Source organism: Anneissia japonica, unplaced genomic scaffold, assembly GCF_011630105.1.
Source record: "Anneissia japonica isolate Jap-2015-1 unplaced genomic scaffold, ASM1163010v1 scaffold493_len2256704_cov171, whole genome shotgun sequence".
Taxonomy (NCBI): domain Eukaryota; kingdom Metazoa; phylum Echinodermata; class Crinoidea; order Comatulida; family Comatulidae; genus Anneissia; species Anneissia japonica.
Genome location: NW_022727062.1, coordinates 1,122,900 through 1,145,785, shown reverse-complemented (window position 1 = coordinate 1,145,785; position 22,886 = coordinate 1,122,900). Strand labels below are relative to the sequence as shown.

The window sequence follows — 22,886 nt, the reverse complement described above, 5'->3', positions numbered from 1 at the left end:
TATATATATATATAATATAAATCATCAAAGGTAGATATACAGTGTTTAATAAGGACATGATGGAACATCGTAGGCTGCCCTGTAGCTTTTCAACGAATAAAGTCCTATGAAAAATTATTGTGTAATAAAATTCCTCCGACGGGATTCGAACCCGCGACCTCTCGCTGACAAGGCGAGCGTCATAACCACTAGACCACGAAGGCTTCATGGTTGAACAGGTCCAAATACCCGTCGGGAACATTGTATTACACAACGCTTTGCCTCAAGAGGGCGTTCGGCCAGATAAATCTGGAAATACGGCTAGAAATACTGTCGTATATTATATATGATATTGAAGGAAGTTAGCCGTTAACACTGTTGAATAAATATAATATAAATCATCAAAGATACATATACAGTTTTTAATAAGGACATGATGGAACATCGTAGGCTACCCTGTAGATTTTCAACGAATAAAGTCCTATAAAAAATCATTGTGTAATAAAATCCGACGGGATTTGAACCTGCGACCTCTCGCTGACAAGGCGAGCGTCATGACCACTAGAACACGAAGGCTTCATGGTTGAACAGGTCCAAATACTCGTCGGGAACATTGTATTACACAATGCTATGCCTCAAGAGGGCGTTCGACCAGATAAATCTGAAAATACGACTTTATTCGTTGAAAAGCTACAGGGTAGGCTACGATGTTCCATCATGTCCTTATTAAACACTGTATATGTACCTTTGATGATTTATATTATATTTATTCAACAGTGTTAACGGCTAACTTCCTTCAATATCATATATAATATACGACAGTATTTCTAGCCGTATTTCCAGATTTATCTGGGTGTTTTATCAAGGGTGTTTATTTTTGCAATCAACACCCTTGGTTCTTTATTATTGTAGATACTCAGTATACATAGATAAATAGGCCAATCATTTTACAGTTTTATAAGTATCTCTTATTTGCTCTCTGTCACATTTATTTCTGATAAGACGGCCTATATAATAACGATTCATGATGTTTTCCATTATTCTCGCTGATGAAAACCACAGCAGGAGTGGCAGAAATATCCGAGTTTCTAATAAATCAGTGTTCTTAAAGTCTACTATTTAAGTTGTTTCATTTTTTTCTATATTCTGTCGGAAGACACGTGGAACACAAATGATATATACACCTTTCGAACAGAATGATGGGAATGCCTATATAAACCAATAAAGTCAAAGAGGACTTATTTCCAACGGAGTCTAAAAAAACATCACCTAATAGACAAGTGAATATAAAAAAGGTCATACAAATTTTAAGAAATGGAATTGAAAAAAAGTTAATACATCAAAAGTCAAAGCTAAAAGTACAAAGTACAAAACCTGGGTATTTTCTCTATCGAAGGCTCTTGCTTTAATGTATTTCTTAATTATAATCTTAAATCAAGTGAGGGAAACATTTTTATATCTTTTGGGAAGGCATTCCAGTTTTGAATCGCTTGATACAAAAAGGTATTATGAGCATCACCAGTAGGACTGTCTCTTATACACATCTAGATGTGTATAAGAGACAGGGCTCAAAGGTCAGGTCACAATTAACGAAAAAATATTTTTTTTTATAAATTTATTTGTCTACAGCCCATAGTTTTAATTACAAAGTAGTCAAACTTGGTCACAATGTTCCGTGACCAAAGATCTGTAATTATATATACATATTACTAAAATAGTAAGTTAGCATAAGCCTCACTTGTTGTACAGAGTTATATCAGGTTTCCAAATATTGTTTACAGGAATAAACACACAGTCAACATCATATTCAAATTGATCCCAGCTAATACGTTCGTCCTGCCATCTCTTTAATTTAGAAAATGAAAATTAAATGGTCATGTGAATATTAAAATGTTTTTTTTTAAATTGCATGTTATAACGTTAACGTTTTTATCAATTAATTATAGAATTACGCAATCGGTCTTCTTCTTCTTTGGTGACTGCTAGTATTGTTGACACATTTGAGGTTGGTTTGCAGCTAGCCTGCTAAGTCACTCACTCACAAAATCTCCATATTTTTTTTTAAGTAAAGTTTTTTAAAAATAAATGAATAAATAGAAATAAATGAAACGAATATAAACAAAATAAAAATAATCCAAAAAATCCCAGAAGAAATTTAATATGAATTAGAAAGCAACAAAACCAAAACACTGTATGGTCGTGCTGTAAGAATCAAGTTTCAGAATCTTCTTAATGTTGAAGGCGTCAACTCAACTGAAGAAGAATTTAACGTTTGAATCGATTATAAGGGGCTTTCATTGTCAACTATTGTGGTTCTCAGTAATAAAAATTGAACTCAAAATGTGCCATGTGTTGACGTACAAAAGGAGTATTTGAAGTAGCAAAAACAGTATACACACAGGGTTGGTGCCAGGATTTGCCCGACAGAGGGTTTAATGACCCCAACGGGGGAGGGCGATGTCCACGACGAAAAAAGTGTGCGTGGTCGGGCGTCACACAAAATCATTCCAAAAAATTAAAGGGGTTGTGAGGTGAAGTCTCCGGAAAATGACAATTTAGAGGTTTTAAAGGCTTATTGAATCGATTTTAGAGTCTATTAATATATAGAAAATACAATTATTTTTCCCCTGACGAATTGTGGTTTTTCGTTCCTACGGGGGAAGGGGAAACTTTCCCCGACGGGGATCCTACCCCCCTTCCCACCCCACCCACTAGCGCCACCCCAGTATACACATTGCGAATCACATAAACATGAGAGAATGATATTAGTTTACGAAATCACGTGTACATAAATATCAGTCTAGTCTTACCATTAGAAACCAGCCAGAAACTTTCAGTTGTTGAAGTACATCATTCTGAAATTGATAATATGATTGGTTTATCAGTAAATGCAATTTACAGATCATTTTGTATGAAGACTTGTCGTTACAAATGATTGAGATGAAGGCATAAATTGTATGTTACGCAGGCATCTTCAACAAAAAACCAGTTCATGCAATTTCTTTCAATGTAATTACCTCCGCCAACGAAGTTGACATAAGGTTATGTTTGTTGCTCTTGTTTATTTAGTTATTCAGTCTGTGTGTCATCAGATTTGTCGTGAAGAGCCTTTACCTGAGATCTAGAACTGATTAAATTTTAAAGGGTCAGGCTCAAAGGTCAGGTCACAATTAACGAAAAAATATTTTTTTTTATAAATTTATTTGTCTACAGCCCATAGTTTTAATTACAAAGTAGTCAAACTTGGTCACAATGTTCCGTGACCAAAGATCTCAAAGTATTTGAATGTTGAAGTGTAAGGGTGAAAGGTCAAGGTCACAATCAACGAAAATGATTTTTTTAAACACTTTTTATTAGTAATTTGTCAAACTTGGCCACAATGTTCTTTTACCAAAGATCTCAGTCATTATAGAGAGTAGCCTTCAAATCATTAATACAAATAAAAAAAGAAGGGTACTAACTGTCTCTTATACACATCTTATGTATGTATGTATATATTCTATTTAATTAAAACTTACCAGCTCAATAATTTGAGTTAACATGAAAGTTACCGTTACATTGACTACTGAAGCAGGATCAAGTACAGATCGACATGTCCGTGGGCCAAGGCTGCTTAAAATCTTTTCTGTTACCAGAGTCTCATTGGTTTCTAAAACGGCGACTCCGTTTACTATTACAGAAACAAATGATTTTGATAAGATGATTATTGTGATTTCCATTATTCAGTAACCTTTGCGAGCAGGGACGCATTACATGATGAAAATATAGTGTGGATTGTTGTTTTCTTGTCAGAATATTGGACAATAAATGAACAAGTGTAAAACATTCTCTGGATATGTAGTATAAAAAGATCAAAGTGATAGGCTAGTTTGATACGGACGTTAAACTCCGGTATTCAACCGCAGGCTTTTGGAGAAGAGTTCGATCCGGCCCACGACATTACTTAAAAAAAAAAAAAAAAAAAAAAAACATGAGAAAGACCTATTATTTATTGAGAATGTGAGTAGTTTTACTAAATCAGCTAAAAAATCTCAAAATGACTTATCCATGAGCAAATTTGCTTGAATTAAACTTAGAACTTTGTAATTTTAAGAAAAGTAGATTTCGAGTAAAAGTAGTGGCGTGTATTGAATTGAATTGAAATGAATTTACTCGACATCATTAAAAAAAAAAACATTACAAACATCAAACATTAAAAACATCAATTTAGCAATTTAGATAGATAAAGTGACCCGAAGCCAGAAAATTAAAATAGAATTAAAATATAATCATTAGTAAAGTCAAAAATTTGTATTATTTTATCGTTTTTTTTTATATACACCTTTCGAACAGAATGATGGGAATGCCTATATAAACCAATAAAGTCAAAGAGGACTTATTTCCAACGGAGTCTAAAAAAACATCACCTAATAGACAAGTGAATATAAAAAAGGTCATACAAATTTTAAGAAATGGAATTGAAAAAAAGTTAATACATCAAAAGTCAAAGCTAAAAGTACAAAGTACAAAACCTGGGTATTTTCTCTATCGAAGGCTCTTGCTTTAATGTATTTCTTAATTATAATCTTAAATCAAGTGAGGGAAACATTTTTATATCTTTTGGGAAGGCATTCCAGTTTTGAATCGCTTGATACAAAAAGGTATTATGAGCATCACCAGTAGGAACTCTGAAATTATTGTTGTTTTTTCTGCTAGTATTAGGGAATAACTATTCTTGATTAATTTATGAAAACAAAAATCTGCAATATTGGTCGAGGGGCTGGTCACATTGAAAAACTTAAAAGCGTGACACAACCTCAAGTATTCAATTCCATCTTTAACAGTTAGTAATCCAACATTGGAACGTTCGGATGGTTTATAACATAATATGTCTTGAAAACCAAGGTTCAAAATATAACGAATGATTTTGTTCTGTGAGGTCTAAAGCTTCTTTGTAGCTCAGAAGACACACCAGTCAACCAAGCAGAAGATGAACAGTCGAATAAAGGTTGAATAAGACCGAAGCAAAGTATCCTGCTCCCATGTCGATTTAGACATAATGCGCGCACCTATATAAACACTTTAAACGTATATTTGTTTTGTGAATGACACTCCTTTCACTTATATTACTTCCAAATATCTTATTTTTATCTTATTTCTTTCTTTTTGTTCCGAAAATTATATACTCTGTCTTGCCAATATGTAATGAAAGCCTATTGTCAATATACCATTTACTACATGATTAAAGGTCATTATTAAGTTTTTGTTTAATTATTAAAAAGACGACGCCAACAATGATTATGTTCCCACACATTTTAAATTAAAAATGATGTCCTTTTTCCTTCTGAAAGTAAAGACTCCACAATAATTCATTTTCTTCCACCAGGTCAGGTGTAAGTGTATCCTGGGCCCTAGGCTACATGTTAAATGCAACGAACATGATCCCAGCTGAGGCGCCGGAAACTGACACTCTGGTCCCTTCACCGGCTTTCAGAATGGGAGAAAGTAATTGAACTATCGTCAGCATACAGATATAATTTACAGTCATTATAGAGAGTAGCCTTCAAATCATTAATACAAATAAAAAAAAGAAACTATCGTCAGCATACAGATATAATTTACAGTCATTATAGAGAGTAGCCTTCAAATCATTAATACAAATAAAAAAAGAAGGGTACTAATAAGCTACCTATTGGGACGCCACATGCAACATGCAGTTTATTTGATGTGACACCATTTATTTCAACCATTTGTTTTCTTCCTGACAACTAATTGTTAAACCATTTGATGGATTCAAAGCCAATTTTATTTAATTTACTATTAAAAAAAAAATGTCAAAATTAACACAATCGAATGCTTTTTCACATAAATCAGAAGCATACCTGTAAACGTTTGTAAAATAACAATTACAATTGTTAGAAATTAATTTAGCATCATTACAAATTCAGTACGACATCTGGGAGAATCCAATACTTTGTTATCACTGCTCCTTAGCGATCTTGTATGTCTTTCACACTTATATGCAGGCAACATGTTTCTAAATCTAGTAGAGTCTAGAAGGCTCTTAAGGGTTTTTCACAATTATCAACATTTTCACAAGTGTACAAAGAGTACACTTTTTCATGACCCCTCCCCCCCAAAAAAAAAAAGTGTACAAGAAAAATGTTGATTCTTTTTGGCATCTAATAATACAGAATTCGAAACAGCCAGTTCAATAAATAAGTAAATTCAATACAAGACACATTAAATTGTACTATGTGTAAAACAATACATTTATTTATCTCTACAGTGGCTCTCATGGTAGCGGCTTATTTTAGCCTTAATGAGGGTCTCCCGACCATCAATGTGTTATGATTTAATTACAGTATACACAATATTTGTTTGTCATATATATATATCATACAGGAATTTCTTTTTAATCTGGTTGATTTGACATGGAATGACCCTACAATAGGTCAAAGGTCAGAATGTACCGTTTCCGGTCACTATTTGAATATTTTTTTCATTAGGACGAATCTTCTGAACAAGTTGCAATCAATTGTGAGTCTCTATGACCAGTAGTTACTGAGATATGTCATTACAAGATCAAAGTCAAACTTTCAAAAACCGCATTTCCCGCCATTTTTTGATAAAAAGTTGTATTACAACAAATAGGAACATGCATATTGTGAACAATTTGAGACCAAAATCAAGTCTGGTTATCGAGATACAAGCGTCCAAATCAACAGGCGGCCATTTTGAAAAACGCCCCGAAACGGGACTTTCCCCCAATATCTGGGAGGTATATAGGAGCTATATTTTATATAAATTGGTCCATCTTGCCAAATCCATCGAGAAACAAAGGTATCCTAAAATTAGTCACGGATCTCATGAAAATGACTCTACTAAATAGTAGGCGAGTTGCTTAAAGCTAAATTTAACTTGGCAGATACCACGCAGATTGAACGGGCGCATCGTGTAGGCCCTCACAGGATGAATGGGAAGCCGAGACAAGTAATAGTCAAGATGCGTTCTTTTCAACATAAGCTTGATATAATGAGACGAGGACGGGCAGTTTTAAAAAGTGAATCAATTCACATATCCGATGATTTAACAAGAATTGATATAGAAAAAAGGAAATGGATAAGTGAGGTCAAAAAATTGTATGAACAGAAATACTATCTTCGTTTTGCTGCTGGTAAATGGAGGGACAGAAATGGTAAACCATTTGCTTTTAAATGAAAGGAATGTCTTCTTTTGTGCTACAGTGGTAAATTGCGCATTTTTTTAATAAGATTATGACAGCATTGTTAAAATGATTTATCCTAAATATGAAAGTTTATTTTGGTCTCAGATTTGCAGACTGCAAGAAGCCTTTGTATAACAGTGGTATTTGTCTAACATCTCTTTGCATTATATTTATAACTGTTTAAATTTTGTGAGAAAGAAATTTCTTTAATTGGTTGTGTTAAAATAGTAAATAGCACTCGTTTTTTGAACAAGATCATGACAATGTGGTTAAAATGATTTATTTAATATAGGAAAGTCAACATTAGTTTTTGGTTTGTAGACTGAAAGAAGCTTATGCATAACAATGGTATTTGTCTAATACCCTCTTGTATATTCAGTCTTTTTGGAATAGTAGAATTGTGTGGTTTATCGAAGCTTGGGGGCCGACGCTCATCCAATTTACATTGATTTTTTTTCCCGCTGGGAGTTGTTCTCGAGTGTGACAATCGCTTGTATCAATCCGACGGCAATGTGCTTTTTGGCTTATTTAGTTTTTGGTTTCTTTTTTGTCTTTTTTTTTTCCTGGTTGTTCTGTTTTATGCTTAATATTGTGTAATATACCAAGTTTATAGTGTAAAAATGAGTTTAGGTAATTTTAAAATTGCATACATGAACTGCAGAGGAATAGGGGATCGTAAAAAAAGGAAAGATGTTTTTGATTTTTGGAAATCGAAAGGAAATGATATATTTTGTCTTCAGGACATACATGTCACAAAAGAAACTGTAAATATGTTTAAATCTGATTGGAATGGAGAATGCTAATCGGTCTCGGGGAGTGGCTATTTTATTAACTAAAAAGCTGGATGCTAAAATCCACGCAGCTCATAGTGATGATAAAGGTAACATTATTGGCATAAGTCTGACTGTTAAGGAGAAACAGTTTTCTATTCTTAATGTATATGGTCCAAATGAGGATAATCCTAATTTTTGTTTGTACTTGAGCGATATAATTACAAAATTTGATAATAAACTAAACATACTCTGTGGGGACTGGAATTTAGTTCTGGATCAAAATATGGATACTCAAAATTATGTGCGTTTAAATCACTCAAATTCCAAAAGGAAAATTATTGAATTTATTAAAAAATTAAATATTGTGGATGTATGGCGAGTGCTTAATTCAGGTACCCAAAGATTTACATGTAGAAAAAAAATCCAGTAAAACAGACAAGGCTCGACTTTTCTTTTTATTTCTTAGGAATTACTATCTATTACTGAAAATACAGAAATTGACGCTGGATATAGAACCGATCATTCACTTATAACATTGTCTTTAAACGTTTCTGAAACAAAAAAGGGCAAGGGATTCTGGAAATTCAACAATTCATTACTTTGAAATACAGACTATGTTAAATGTGTAAAAAATTCAATTAGGCAGACTAAAGAAAAATTTATGGCTTCTCCCTATAATTTTAAAATGCTTAGTAAGAGTAAACATGAGAACTTCCAATCTATAATTGATGATCAGATGTTTTTTTAAATGTTACTCTTGGACATCAGGGGCGTCAAAATACCATTTTCCTCTCGTTTGAAAAAAGAAAATCGGAAAAAAGAAAAGGAATTGGAAGAATTTGTTAATGATACAACGGGAACTATCCAAACAAAATTTAGTAACCCAAGAGAACTTTTATATTTATGAAAATGCCAAAAAAGAACCGGAAGACTTAAGAAAAAATAAAATTGAAGCAAGTAGAATTAGAGCAAAAGCCCGTTGGATTGAACATGGAAAGAAACCATCGCGTTATTTCTTAAATTTGAAGAAAAGTAAAGCTACTCAGAAATCAATAAATCAATTAGAGTTGGCCAATGGAGAAACCACTAAAGACTAATCACGTATTTTACAATTAACTCACAAGTTTTACAAAAATCTGTATTCAGAACAAGAATGTTGGGCTGAAAATGGAATGAAATACTCTAGTCTTATTCCTCCTCTATGTAATAAAAAGGCCAAAGAGATGGAAGGTAAATTGTCGTACGATGAAATTTTAAATTCACTAAAAAATATGAAAGGAGACAAAAGCCCAGGTAGTGATGGATTTACCGTTGAGTTTTTCAAGTTTTTTTGGTCAGATCTATCTGCCTTTTTGATTAAATCTTTGAATATGGCTTTCGATACCCAAAAACTATCAATAACACAAACATTAGGTGTTATTACTTTGATCCCAAAGGGGGGAAAACCAAGGCAATACCTAAAAAAAATGGCGACCCATTTCGTTACTAAATGTCACATATAAAATTGCTTCGGTTTGTTTGGCTTATAGAATAAAAACAGCCATCCTAATCGCTGATGATCAAAATGGTTTCATTCCAGGGCGATACATAGGTGAAAATATTAGATTGATTTATGATCTTCTACTCCAAACAAAAAAATACAAAATTCCTGGTCTGCTTCTGTTAGTTGATTTCGAAAAACCTTTCGACTCCATTTCATTTAAAATGTCTAGAGCTTTTTGGATTTGGACCTCAATTTATTAGATGGGTCAAAACGTTATATAATGAAGTGTCTTCGGTTGTTGTTGTTAATGGTTTTCTAACCAAACAATTCGAAATAAAAAAAAAGGATGTAGACAGGAAGACCCTCTCTCTCCTTACTTATTTTTACTATGTATCGAAATACTAGCCATTATGCTACGTAGTAGTAAGAAAAACAAAAGGATAAAAATAAATAATATTGAATATAAATTGTCCATGTTTGCAGATGATACCACAATCTTTTTAGATGGTACCGAAAGTGCACTGAGATCCACCTTAAATATTTTGGAAGACTAAGAACTATCAAAATGGGAGTGTGAAAATAATAAAAAATTAATGAATTTTTCCAAGCTCTTAAAATTTCATGGATCAGGAGACTCTACTAAACTGATGCTAAATGGGGAAAATTATTTTGGTTTGATGTTTCTAAATGTTGCCCCTCTGTCTTGGATTTGGTAAACTTCGATTTTGAAAAAATGGCCGGTAGTATGGAAAACCCTTTGGGGGGATGTACTAAAAGCATGGAAAATATTCAAGGTAAAAGTAAGAAATGAGGATATATATGATGCTTTTAAAGAAAATGTTTGGTTTAATGACAACATTAAAATTGGTGATCACACATTATTTTACAAAGCATGGTACGAGAAAGGTGTAAAATATGTTAACGATTTCTTCGATAGTAAAGGTAAATTTTTAAAACCTGATGAATTTTGTAAAGAATTTAAATTGAATATTAATTTTCTAAAGTATCTGGGAATAAGAAACGTTTTATTCCATGCGTACTCAGAACTTAAATATTCTATGTTGAGCTAATAAGAGGTAAACAATACAACAGTAAGGCACTAGAGAAATGGTCCAGTAAAATGATTTTTTAGTAACTGAAGAGGAATGGAAAAAATTCTTATGTACTCAGGACAGTAAAATGTGCTCTTTTTATTATCTAGAATCTGAAACAATTGTTCACCTTTTATGCGATTGTCCTATGGTGTACCAAATTTGGAAAAAGTTTGAACAGTTTTTATTTCAACAATTAGGGCAGCATTTTAAATTTACAAATTGGTTTTGAATCTCCATTTATCATTAATCTGCTGCTTATTTTAATAAAATATTATATTTATACAGCTAAATTTAGAAAATTTCCTTTAAACCATGATAGTGTTTTAAATTTCTTAAAATAATACTTTCTTTTGGAAAAACTTATTTATCTTTCAAATTTTGAAATAACGCAATTCACTAATAGATGGAATATCTCCATCTTCATTTTCGTCATGATTTGTGTGTGTGTGTTGTTTTGCTCATAATTTGTTTGTATATTTTTAAAATTACTGAAATAATAAAAAAAAAAAAAACTCAGGAATGTAGACGCGCTAGTGTCTGATCTGATTCTTTGAACGCCGCCTTCAGGAATGTAAACGCGCTGCTGCTCCCCAAGGAGGGAATAGCCGACTGCCTTGTTCAGCGATACCAACATGTGCCATGGTTTCAGTAATTCAGCTGTATTTTAGCGAAGTGTTGCTTTTTTGTACGTTCACTTCTTACATGTCATTTTAATTTAGTCATTGATCATTATAATAAAATCATTAACTTTGTTGTTACTATCACGTTTATGTTTGCTTTCTGTTGTGTGTTATAACAGTTGTTAAACCTTTTTTTCTCAAAGACGTGCACACTCATTCTGTATAAATGAGTATATTGTGGGCCTATCCACTGCAAGACTCTTAATTAAAAATCAACGTAACCATGGGAACGTGTACTTCTACTGTTATTTTCTCAATGAATAGGGCGTTTACAGTTAAAAGCACTAGATTTCTTAGTATTTTGTGTTTAATTATGTTTCTAAGGTTGAAAAAGTCTTTGTAAAAAATGGCGCAGGTTAGATGCCGGTCGGAAATTTGAGAGCCGGACAGGGATTGCCCGACGCAGATATTTGGTTGCCCTGGGACGTCGGGCAGGCGATTCTGCCCGACGTATATTCAAGTAATAATACAATTGTTGTAATAATACTTTCGACGATAAGTCATCATTAGGTATATATACATATATAATAGGCCTATTTACTGCAAAGATAGGTCAAAGGTCAACAAAAATGTTTCTGGTTGATATTGAGAAATTATTCTGTTAGTATAAATGTGCATATTGTAAATATTTTGTTACAAAAAGCAACTCTGTACGATCAGTGGTTGCCAAGATATAAATTCACGCATAGTTGAGGTCAAAGGTCAAAAACACAATTTCCGGTCATTTCTAGAGAAAATTGTCCATTATAGTAAATATAAATATGCATTGTTTAAACATTTTGCTGCAAAAAGCAACTCTGTACGACCAGTGGTTTTCTAGATATAGCTCCCTATATGTCCACCCCTAATTTGCATATTGCTAATAAGGTAGGCAAAATGGCACTTCCGGTAATTTTTGAAGAAAATGTTTCATTAGGGTAAATAGAAACATGCATGTTCTGAGCAACTTTCTACGGCAAGTGGTTACCAAGATATAAGTACCCTACATTTTCAGAACTAATTTGCATATTTTAACTAATTTGCATATGAAGATGTGCGTAAAATAATTGGCGACTCATTTTATTGGATTCAGCATACTTCAAAGTATATATTCTATCCAAAAAACTAAAATGATTACAAAAATCCCACTGGAGCCCATTTTTCGACATATGCCCCCGGAAATGAGTTTTAAACTTGAAAGTTACACTTTTCTAATAAATACTTTTTCATTTTAGGTTCACTTTTGTATGTAATGTTTTAAGGATGATTTACTTTAATCATTGTTATACCAACTTATGTTATCTTTTTTAATATTTTTTTTTTCTTTGAAGCCATTAAGCCATTTTGTATAATAGTCAATGTTAAAGAACATTTGTAGATCAAATTTATTTAAAATGGATTCAATGTTGAAGCCATTTCCAACTCAGGTTTTCTTTAAGCGTAAAGAGGGCCCTAAATAATGATCTTGGCCAGCGATGTTCTTCCATATTTTTGTCTCTAAAAGTAAGTTAATAATCTTTCTAATTGAATAGATTCAATTGTTTGAAGGCCAAGTTCACCATATAAGGCTTCCTTTGCGATATATCTGCGTACTTTTAATAGGTATCTGGCCATTTGGTATTGTAGATTTTCAATTTTTTCAATAGATGTTTTGTTATCGCATAACCATATACTGCTTGCAATCCAATCCAAAGAATATCCCCATAATATATTCTGTTAAAATCTTCCTGTCCATTAATAATAGATTTTATATACGATATTACTCCATTTCCCTTTTTAACTATTTCATCTATGTGACAGGTATATTTTATTTTTATAAATATAAACATTCCCAAATAATTATAATTATTAGCTTCATTATTAAAATAATTACCAATTGGCCATTACCTGTATATATTAAAGCGATGATTTTCCAATATTCCATTTATTGGGTATTGTTTCCAAGATTGATAATCTTTTAAATAATTTATATAAGGAAAATATAATTTCATCACTGCCATTTTTCATTATTTCGTTTGTAATACAATCTAAACCAGGGCTCTTGTTATTTTTACAGTTAAGTACAACATTTTTTATATCTTCACAGGAAAATATAAGTCTTCTATTATAGGTGCATTTATGTTGATATTAGAGTTATTACTAAATTCTGAATCATCGTAAATAAAATTCTCACTAGTGTTACAAGTATGATTGCTATACTACTAAAGAAGTATTTCAATGTATTTCTAATTGTATTTTATCTGATACAGTGTTATTTGTGCCGGGAATAAAGATAGAATTAGTACAGTTAGTTTTAGTAGAAGGGTTTCCTTTTAATTCTGACCAGAAATCTTGGCATTGGGCCCCTCCTCTATTCATAATTTCAGAGCATTTATCTACTGTACTTTCTTTTGTAAGATCTTTTGTTTAATTAAGGCTTTGTTTACGTATCTCTTGATAATCTTTCCACAATGAGTCACGTTATTCTTGATTGTAAGACTCACTACCCTGTAATTTACATTATTGTCGATGTAATCTACAAGCATCCTTTCTCTTCCCAATACAATTATCAATTTCTTCATCATACCATGCTTTGCGTTTTCTATCTTTGTTTTTGTGACCTATCGAATTTTCAGCAGAAGCGTTTTTCCAAAATTCCCATGCTTCATTGGAATTTAAGGAGGAGGGATCCCAGTTTTTAAATTTGCTTTCAATTTCTTTATGAAATGGTGTCCAATTGGTATCTTTATTTATGTTCCAAGTTATTTTATTAATAGTTTTTTTTTCTTGCTTATTAATATTACTTTTTGTTTCTAATTTATTGTCTACTAATTCTAATAACATCATGTTATGATCACTTCCAAGGTGATATATACACAATTTATCAATGATAAGTTCATTAGTGATGCTATATACATTTTGAGAAACTAGTATGTAATGTAATATACTAGTGGAGTTACCATTAACTCAGGTATATTTACCGCTACATTTGTTAGTGCTATTTAATATAGTAAGATTACTGTCTTCGCAGAAATTTAGTAGACATTGACCGTTGTAGTTAACTATATCATCACCTTGTTTAATGTTATGTCCAATTTTACCATTGAAATCACCTAAAATAATTATATTTGCATTACTATTTTCATTTTCATAAAGTCAATACAGTACAATAAGTGACACATGAGTATAAATTAAATAAAAAATTAATGTGTACGTTGTAGTATCCTCTATCTACAAATTGGGTAACTTTTAATGTGCATTCTGGCAACGCTTGTGCAAGATGTTGTGCACATGTGTATAAGGCAGTAGTTTGAGAAAATGGCGAATAAAGACACATGTAGTGCAACTGTTGTTATTGGTGATCTTTATTAATAACTGTGGTTCAAACAACATCACATTGGCGACGCGTCAATCGATGCCTATTTGACGCGTTTACGTCAGGCGGCGAAACCATGTTCGTTCGCGGATGTGGATGGCGAAATCAAGATGCAAGTAATATCGCATTGTTGCTCGCCTAAATTAAGACGTGGTGCTCTGAGAGATCCAACGCTAACGCTACAAAAAATATTAGAGTTTGGCAGAACATTGGAGGCGTCAAATAAACAGGCGACTGAAATTGAAAGCAAGGGAAATAATACCCATATTCAGTATGATGAACATGTGAATCATTCCACAACAACCAAGCAGAGCCAGAGGCCACGAGGAGGTAAGCCTAGCCCTAGACACAGGCCTAACTACCCTAATAAGGCAACTAAAACTCACAATACATGTTATAGATGTGGTGGAAACTATCCACACGCTGGTCCCTGCCCAGCCATGGGGAAATTTTGCAGCTCATGCCAGAAACCCAATCACTTTGCGTGTATGTTTAAAACACGTAGCGATCATTCATCATCAAAGCCACGTAGATCTGCTACACATAAGAAAGCAGTAAGTGCTATAACACGGATGCTCCGAAAATTGAGTCGTCAGAGGACGAATATTCATTCTCGTTAAGGAATGCAATGATTAACAAACGCAAGCTACCGACAGCAACATTAAAAGTAAACAATGTTGAATTAAAATTGCTTATTGACAGTGGATCAACAGTTAACATTATACCCCAAGATGTAGCAACCAAACTTGCAGTTGACATTCGCAAAACAAACACGAAAATATATCCGTACGCCGCAGACACACCCATTGATGTTCTAGGTGAATTTAGCGCAGTGGTAGAGTCAAGCAACAAGTTTGTCGTTGCAAATTTTCTCGTTGTGCAGCGTGGTCCAGTTCCCATCATCGGATATACCACACGGGTAGAGCTTGGAATTGTCAATATCACGTGTAATATTCCACAACAGCCCATGACAGATATTGCTGAGAAATACGCTGACGTGTTTAAAGGGCTTGGCCAGATGAAAAATGTCACAGTCAAGTTGCACATTGATCCTACAGTTCAACCTGTCAACCAAGTCCACCGACGCATACCATTTCACCAAAGACCCATAGTTGAACAATGCATAGATAAAATGCTGAAAGATGGTGTCATTGAACCTGCACCTGGACCGCACACATGGATCAAACATATAGTTCTGGTTCCCAAAAGTAATAATAAAACTCGAATGGTCGTGGACATGCGGGAAGCTAACAATGCCATTGGACGCGAACGGCACCTAACACCTACACTGGACGACATTATTTGCAAATTGACAGGCGCCACAGTTTTCAGCAAAATTGATATGAATAACGGATACCAACAGCTACTTTTGCATCCCGATTCACGAAATATTAGTACATTTTCCACACACAAAGGCCTTTTTCGATATAAGCGTCTGTTTTATGGAGTCAATGCAGCCGATGAAATTTTTAATGAAAAGGTCAAGAATATGCTTAGTGGCATACAGAACCAAATTAACATAAGTGGTGACATTATAATATTTGGTAAAGACACTAGTGAGCATGATAAAGCATTAAATGATGTGTTCAAATGTCTGAGAGAATCTAATGTCACAGTTAACAAAGATAAATGTAAATTTTACAAATCCAGTATTACATTCTTTGGTATGGTGTTTTCCAAAGATGGGATCTTCCCTGACCCAAAAAAGGTAACTTCAATTAAGGCTCTAAAAGCGCCCGAGTCTGTAGCAGAGTTGCGCTCCCTTTTTGGTATGGTTAATTTCCTAAGCAGGTTCATACCAAACTACGCAACAATAACTGCGCCAATGCGTGAACTGCTCCGAAGCGACAGCAAATTTGAATGGGGAGAGGCGCAAAGCACTGCTCTCGACATGCTTAAAGATAAGCTGAATTCCGATTATGTCATGGCATATTTTGATCCCACACAAGCCACAGAGCTTTATGTATATGCCAGTCCAGTAGGTTTGGCTGGAATCTTAATGCAAAACAACAAAGTTGTTTTTTTGTGGTAATAGGTCACTAACAGCCACTGAGAAAAGATGCTCCCAAATTGAAAGGGAAGCCCTAGCTATTGCATGGGTGTGCAACTACTTTCGGCTCTTCTTAGTAGGCAAAACCTTTAAGGTCTTTACCGACCACAAACCTCTACTTTCCATTTTCAATAACCCACGGTCTAAACCCTCACTTCGAATCGAAAAATTGGATATTAAGACTACAGATGTTCCAATTTGAGGTATGTTTTCAGAAAGGTTCAGCTAACCCTGCTGACTATATGTCACGATACACATTAAGTAAGTGTAGTGTAGTTAACAACTGTGTTTCTGATAGTGCAACAGCATATATTAGCATGTGTATTGAACATGCTAAACCTAATGCAATGTCTATTGCTGATATCAGGGGCGGATCCAGAGATGTCCAAAAGGGGGGGCCGAAAGGGGGCCCAAAATTTGGGCCGATCGAGACAACAATGACCTAGGGGGTCCGGGGGCATGCCCCCACGAAATTTTTGTGTTCTAGACGCCTGAAAATAACATTTGAGGCGTTGTGGGCTATCATTTTTTTCTTTTTCTTTCTTTTTTTCTTTTTTTTTCTTTTTTTTTACCTCCCAAAAGGGGGGGCCGGGGCCGGGCCGGCCCCCCCCTAAATCCGCCCCTGGATATTCAATTAGCATCTCAATCAGATCAGACAATTCAGTGTATTTTGAAATTTATGTCTACTGGTAATTGGGATATGGCACAGTTAACGCCCGAAGACCTAACCAATGTTGACCTAGATGACCTTCGGTAATATATGAATGTGAAAGATGACATAACTTGCTCAGACGATGGCAAGATATTGTTAAGAGGTAAAAATATCATTGTTCCCCGTAGTTTAAGACGCAAGGTTGTTGACCTGGCCCACGAAGGCCACCAGGGGATAGCCAAAACCAAAAGCCTATTGCGTACCAAGGTCTGGTTCCCTAAGTTAGACACACGTGATACAGTTGTAAAACAGTGCATCCAGTGTCAGGCTGCAACCCCTCAGTCAGTAAGGGCCCCGCTTAAAATGTCAGAGTTACCACAAGCTAGATGGGAAAATGTCAGTATTGACTTTTGTCATGTTAAAAATGAATATCTGATCAATATCATTATCATTGATAATTACTCACGGTTTCCTGTTTTCGAATTGCTAGCGTCAACCTCAGCAAATGCTGTAATCCCAAAACTTGACAAAATTTTCAGCATGCTAGGGATTCCTAAGGTTGTCCGGTAATTTTCAGCATGCTAGGGATTCCTAAGGTTGTCCGGTTAGATAATGGCCCTCCCTTCAACAGTGTAGCATTTCATAAATTTTCTAGATATCTTGGTTTTCATCACAGGAAAGTCACACCATTGTGGCCTGAGGCCAATGGTGAAGTTGAGCGCTTTATGCGTACGTTCAAAAAGGTACTATATACTTCTGACCACTGGAAACAGGATATGTATGCATTTTTAAGAAATTATCGGGCAACCCCACACTCTACAACAGGCCTCTCACCAGCACATGCCCTCTTTAGCATGGATCTTAACATTAGGTTTCCATCCTCTAGAAGGGAGGAAGGTGATGAGTCAATAAGACAAAAAGATAATCAGAACAAAATTAAGATGAAACAGAATACAGAGAAACGCTGTTGCATACAAAATTGTAATCTCGACATAGGGGATGTAGTTTTGGTGAAGCAAGAAAAAAGGGATAAATTCACCACACCCTTCTCCAGGACTCCCTTAATTGTTGTAAATAAGAACCACGATATGATTACAGCTAAACACCCAAACGGTCACACAATTACAAGGAATTGGTAACACTTTAAAAGAGTTAGGCTCCCAAATAGGGCACATATAAACCCTAGGGAAGTTCGTAATGATAACATTATCATAGATGGGCAAGTCTCAGCCCGCCAACAAAGACGTAAATCTTGCAGGCAAGCAAGACGCCCCCAGAGGCTGATCGAAGAGTAATGCTGTGCATTACTGTTAAAGTTGAAAATGTTTTTAGTAACTTCTTGTGTTATATTGTGTTCGCAGTTGTCTTAATAATGTTGAAACAATAATTCATCTTTTGTAATAGTTAACACTTTAAATCTAATAGGAGGGAGATGTAGTATCCTCTATCTACAAATTGGGTAACTTGTAATGTGCATTCTGGCAACGCTTGTGCAAGATGTTGTGCACATGTGTATAAGGCAGTAGTTTGAGAAAATGGCGAATAAAGACACATGTAGTGCAACTGTTGTTATTGGTGATCTTTATTAATAACTTTCGTTTCGTTTTGGGTACTCTATACATGCACACAACAATACCAATTATAACTTGAGGATAGTATTCTGCACTTTTTCACATACTCTTTTATCCCTTACATTATTTATAAAAAATTCACATTTTATTCTTAATAATACAGAGTATTTAAAAGAGATCCAGAAACATTTAGTATGTGCTTTGTTCCGAGAAGATAAAATCCTATTTTTGTAGATCGTGTATGCAGCTGAAGAGTAAATATAGTCGGATACTACATCTCCTGATCCAAGCACAAGATTTTTTGAAAGATACATCGTGTTGCCCCACGGCTCTAAGAATACTGCTGACTTTTTTCCAGAAAGATTTGATAAATCTACAACTTAAAAAAAAACATGTGATTTTCGTCTTCAACAATTCCACATTTACAGAAAATTTCTGTCTCTTTTATTTTCCAGACGTAAAGTCTTTTATTAGTAGGCAATATTCGGTGTTACATTTTGTAATTAATTTGTGCAAGCTTTTTGTCTTTCATTTTACAAATTTTATGTAGCCAGCAGGATTTCCAATCAATGTTTTCACCACTAAAATACTTTTCCCATTTTCTGTGAACAATGGGTACTACAAAATTTTCATTTATAAAACATGAATATATAAATTTAGTGTTAACATTTATATACTTTATATTTATATGTGCTAATAACATCAACGTCTTCATATTTTTCAATATTATTTGCCTTTTTCATAATGTCTTTCCAATGCTTTGGAATGGCTTTAATCACACACAGATATTCATTTAACCAGTTTAATTTAAAAGTTAAATTTTGCAAAAGCTCGTTTGATGTTAAAAATGTTTTATTGTTAACAATATCCTTAATACAAACGATACCACTTTCAATTAGATAATGTTTATAATACAGAGATTTGTTTTTTTTTAATGTATTAGATGGTTACCCCATATTTGTTCGTTAATAATATCATTATATGTTTTAACCTGTTTGTTGATGTGTTGATATCAGTACAGGCAATAATAACATCCTTATAGAATACAGGTATGTCATAGCAACCAATATGTATGTTCTTTAAACAACTCATATTAAGAGTCACATTTAAATTGTTAATCTTTTTAAGGAAGTACACTGGAAAGAATTTCCATTTTGCATCATCACGATCATTTAAAAAATCGTTTATCCACGAGACTTTTAAAAGCTTTTATCTTTAATACAAAGTCTGGCATTTTTAATCCTCCTTCATTAAAATCACCAATTAATGTTTTTCTCTGTATTTTTTCCAGCTTATTATTCTAAATGAAATTGTATATCAAACTGTTAACTTTGCTTATGACGTATTTTGATACGTGTATAATATTAGCAGCGTATATTAGCTTTGCTAAGGCAAGACTTTTTAAGACAGTTACTTTGCCATAGAAAGATAAGTTTCTAGCACCCCAAGATTGTATAGTTCTTTCAAAATCAATTAATTTATCATCCCAGTTTTGACTGGAACAAAGTTCAGAGTTATACCCTATGTAAATGTCTAACACTTTGATCGGATGTTTTACCCAGCCTAAACCTAGTGGTTCATACTCTCTTTCCATGCACCGATCCAAAAATTGTTTTCTAAAATACTTGAACGACTTATCTATGACCGAACTTATAATTTTCTCCAAAAAAAACAACATATTACACCCCAATCAATTTTGTTTTTGCAAACACTATAATACTTCTACTGCACTTCTTCAACTCACAAATGATATTGTTAGAGCCTTTGAGAATCATAAACTTTCAATTGGTATTTTTATTGACCTCTCTAAGGCTTTTGACACTATCAACCATGATATTTTACTTTATAAACTTTCACATTATGGAATACGCGGCCCTGCATATAATATTTTCAAAAGCTATTTAACTAACAGTAAACAATGCAGTACAGTAAAAAATTTAATCAAACCTTGTCTAACTTTCTGCCTGTCACCTGTGGAGTCCCTTAATGATCTTTGCTTGGCCCTCATTTGTTTTTGCTTTACATCAACGATATATGCAATTCTTCCAAAATTATTTTCTCTTCATTTATATGCAGATGATGCTACCCTTCTCCATTCGGCTAATGATATCGTCTCCCTTTTTGAAATTTCCAATGATAATTTACCTAATGTTCTCAAATATTTCTCTGCTAATAAACTCTCTGTCAATTTAAAGAAGTGCAATTGCATCATCTTTTAAAATGTCCATAGACCAGTTGATAATTACATAAGTCCCCTGTTGTCCTGTCCTGTCCACCTGTTGTCATGTCCTGTTCTGTTTTTGGCTTTTGTTTTTTCTGTGTGTTTATTTAAGGGCAGCCCTACACACATAGGCGTAGATCCCGGGAGATGGGGGATATATCCCCCCCCCCAATTTTTGACAAGGGGGATAGTCCATTGTATCATCCCCCCAATATTTCGATTATGTATGGGATAAAATGGAGCTTTACACACTTCAAAAGACTGTCACAGAAATAATTTGACTGTCTTATGCGCTTACAAAGATGAAAATTAGCATAATGTATTAATGTTGATAACAACATTATTTTATCTGGTACCAATCTAAGCTCTTCTTTTCTTAGATGTTAGATGTGCTTGCAAAGAGAGCCACATTTCACACTGAAGGGTGTGTACGACATCAGTAATATTGTAGATGGAGATCGCACAACTCAACAAAAGGGTCTCAACGCTTTCTATGTTCTAAAGTGTTTATTCAACAATACTTGATAGATGAAGAAAGGTGAAAGCATCTGCAAGGTTCAACCCGAAGCTAAACTTTATCCATCCTATGAACAAGAAGTAATATTGGCCTGATGGCCAGGGTTGAATTCGAGTTCAAGTAAGCAGCGGGTACACCTATACATGTTTCTCCTGACGCAAATCCAGTTATTGTCTATTATTCCATCACGAAAATAACAATTACTATCAACACTGCAGTACCCGCTGCTTACTTGGACTCGAATTCAACCATTAGGATAAGTTTGACCTCCCAGTTGGTCCAATTTGCCTTTGCGTAGGGTTTGATAATCCCCTTATCTCGTCGAACCGAATTCAGTGGCTGGTCATTGAAGCGTGCGGACTGTACCATTGTAAAATAGGGGTATTTAGTTAGTGTGAAATAAAGTAAAATAATAGTAGCAGACTCTTAGTAGTACTGTATAATGAAAGTCCATTGAAGAGAATTATAACTTGCGTGACAATAAAAATCACCTCTAATATAAAATTGAACTTGATAAAACATTCAAAAACATACATAAATACATTAAATTAGTACATGTGTGCATGTACAGTATATCACTTTTGTATAAAATCAAACATAATAATCATTTAAAAACACACACTTATTCAATAATAATTGTGAACAGTATTACAATTGTATGCTGTAAGCAAATATATTTTAACATATAATGTACAGGTACCTCTTATTAAACAAGTGATTTGTATTTTTGTTCTTTGGTTTAGAGTCAATGGTACAGTATTCTGAAAACATTAATAATTATTAATTGTAAAAAAAATATGGGGAAACATAATAATCATTTAAAAACACACACTTATTCAATAATAATTGTGAACGGTATTACAATTGTATAATGTAAGCAAATATATTTTAAAATATAATGTACAGGTACTTCTTATTAAACAAGTGATTGCTATTTTTGTTCTTTGGTTTAGAGTCAATGGTACAGTATTCTGAAAACATTAATAATTATTAATTGTAAAAAACATATGGGGAAACAAAATTAAATATATATTGCCATTTGATATTGCCAAGAATTAATGTGAAACTATTTTATGAAATACATTAACAATTCATTATACTCTATACATTATACAGTTGTTTGTATGTATACTTTACTGGTATAATACAGTCAAAAGACTTACTGTATAAAATTAGCACCAAAATTAAATGATAATTTATTCCATTACAGTATTGATTTCAAAACACTAAAACAGGTAGTGAAACATATGAATTGCAGTACATTAATTTTTGCAGGTTATCATTACAGTATTGATTGAAAAATGTGGAACTGCCGTATTTTTTTT

General features: G+C 33.6%; 1 protein-coding gene and 1 non-coding gene across 3 annotated transcripts in view; both read right to left on the bottom strand.

Annotated features, from left to right (window-relative positions):
* LOC117113450 (neuronal acetylcholine receptor subunit alpha-10-like) overlaps positions 1–22,886 on the bottom strand; it is a 29,378-nt gene that overhangs the window by 3,423 nt on the left and 3,069 nt on the right. Inside the window, exons 2-4 of one of the 2 annotated variants that reach the window (XM_033256786.1) lie at positions 3,498–3,649; positions 2,790–2,834; positions 1,718–1,824 (exon numbers count right to left, since the gene is read on the bottom strand). In XM_033256786.1, the coding sequence (XP_033112677.1) occupies positions 1,718–1,824; positions 2,790–2,834; positions 3,498–3,521 (176 nt within the window). In that variant the 5' untranslated portion in view covers positions 3,522–3,649. The remainder of the gene's footprint in view (positions 1–1,717; positions 1,825–2,789; positions 2,835–3,497; positions 3,650–22,886) is intronic. The other variant, XM_033256787.1, reaches the window with a different exon arrangement.
* On the bottom strand, positions 131–203 carry Trnat-ugu. The gene has a single exon. It is a non-coding gene; the product is annotated as a tRNA-Thr (tRNA).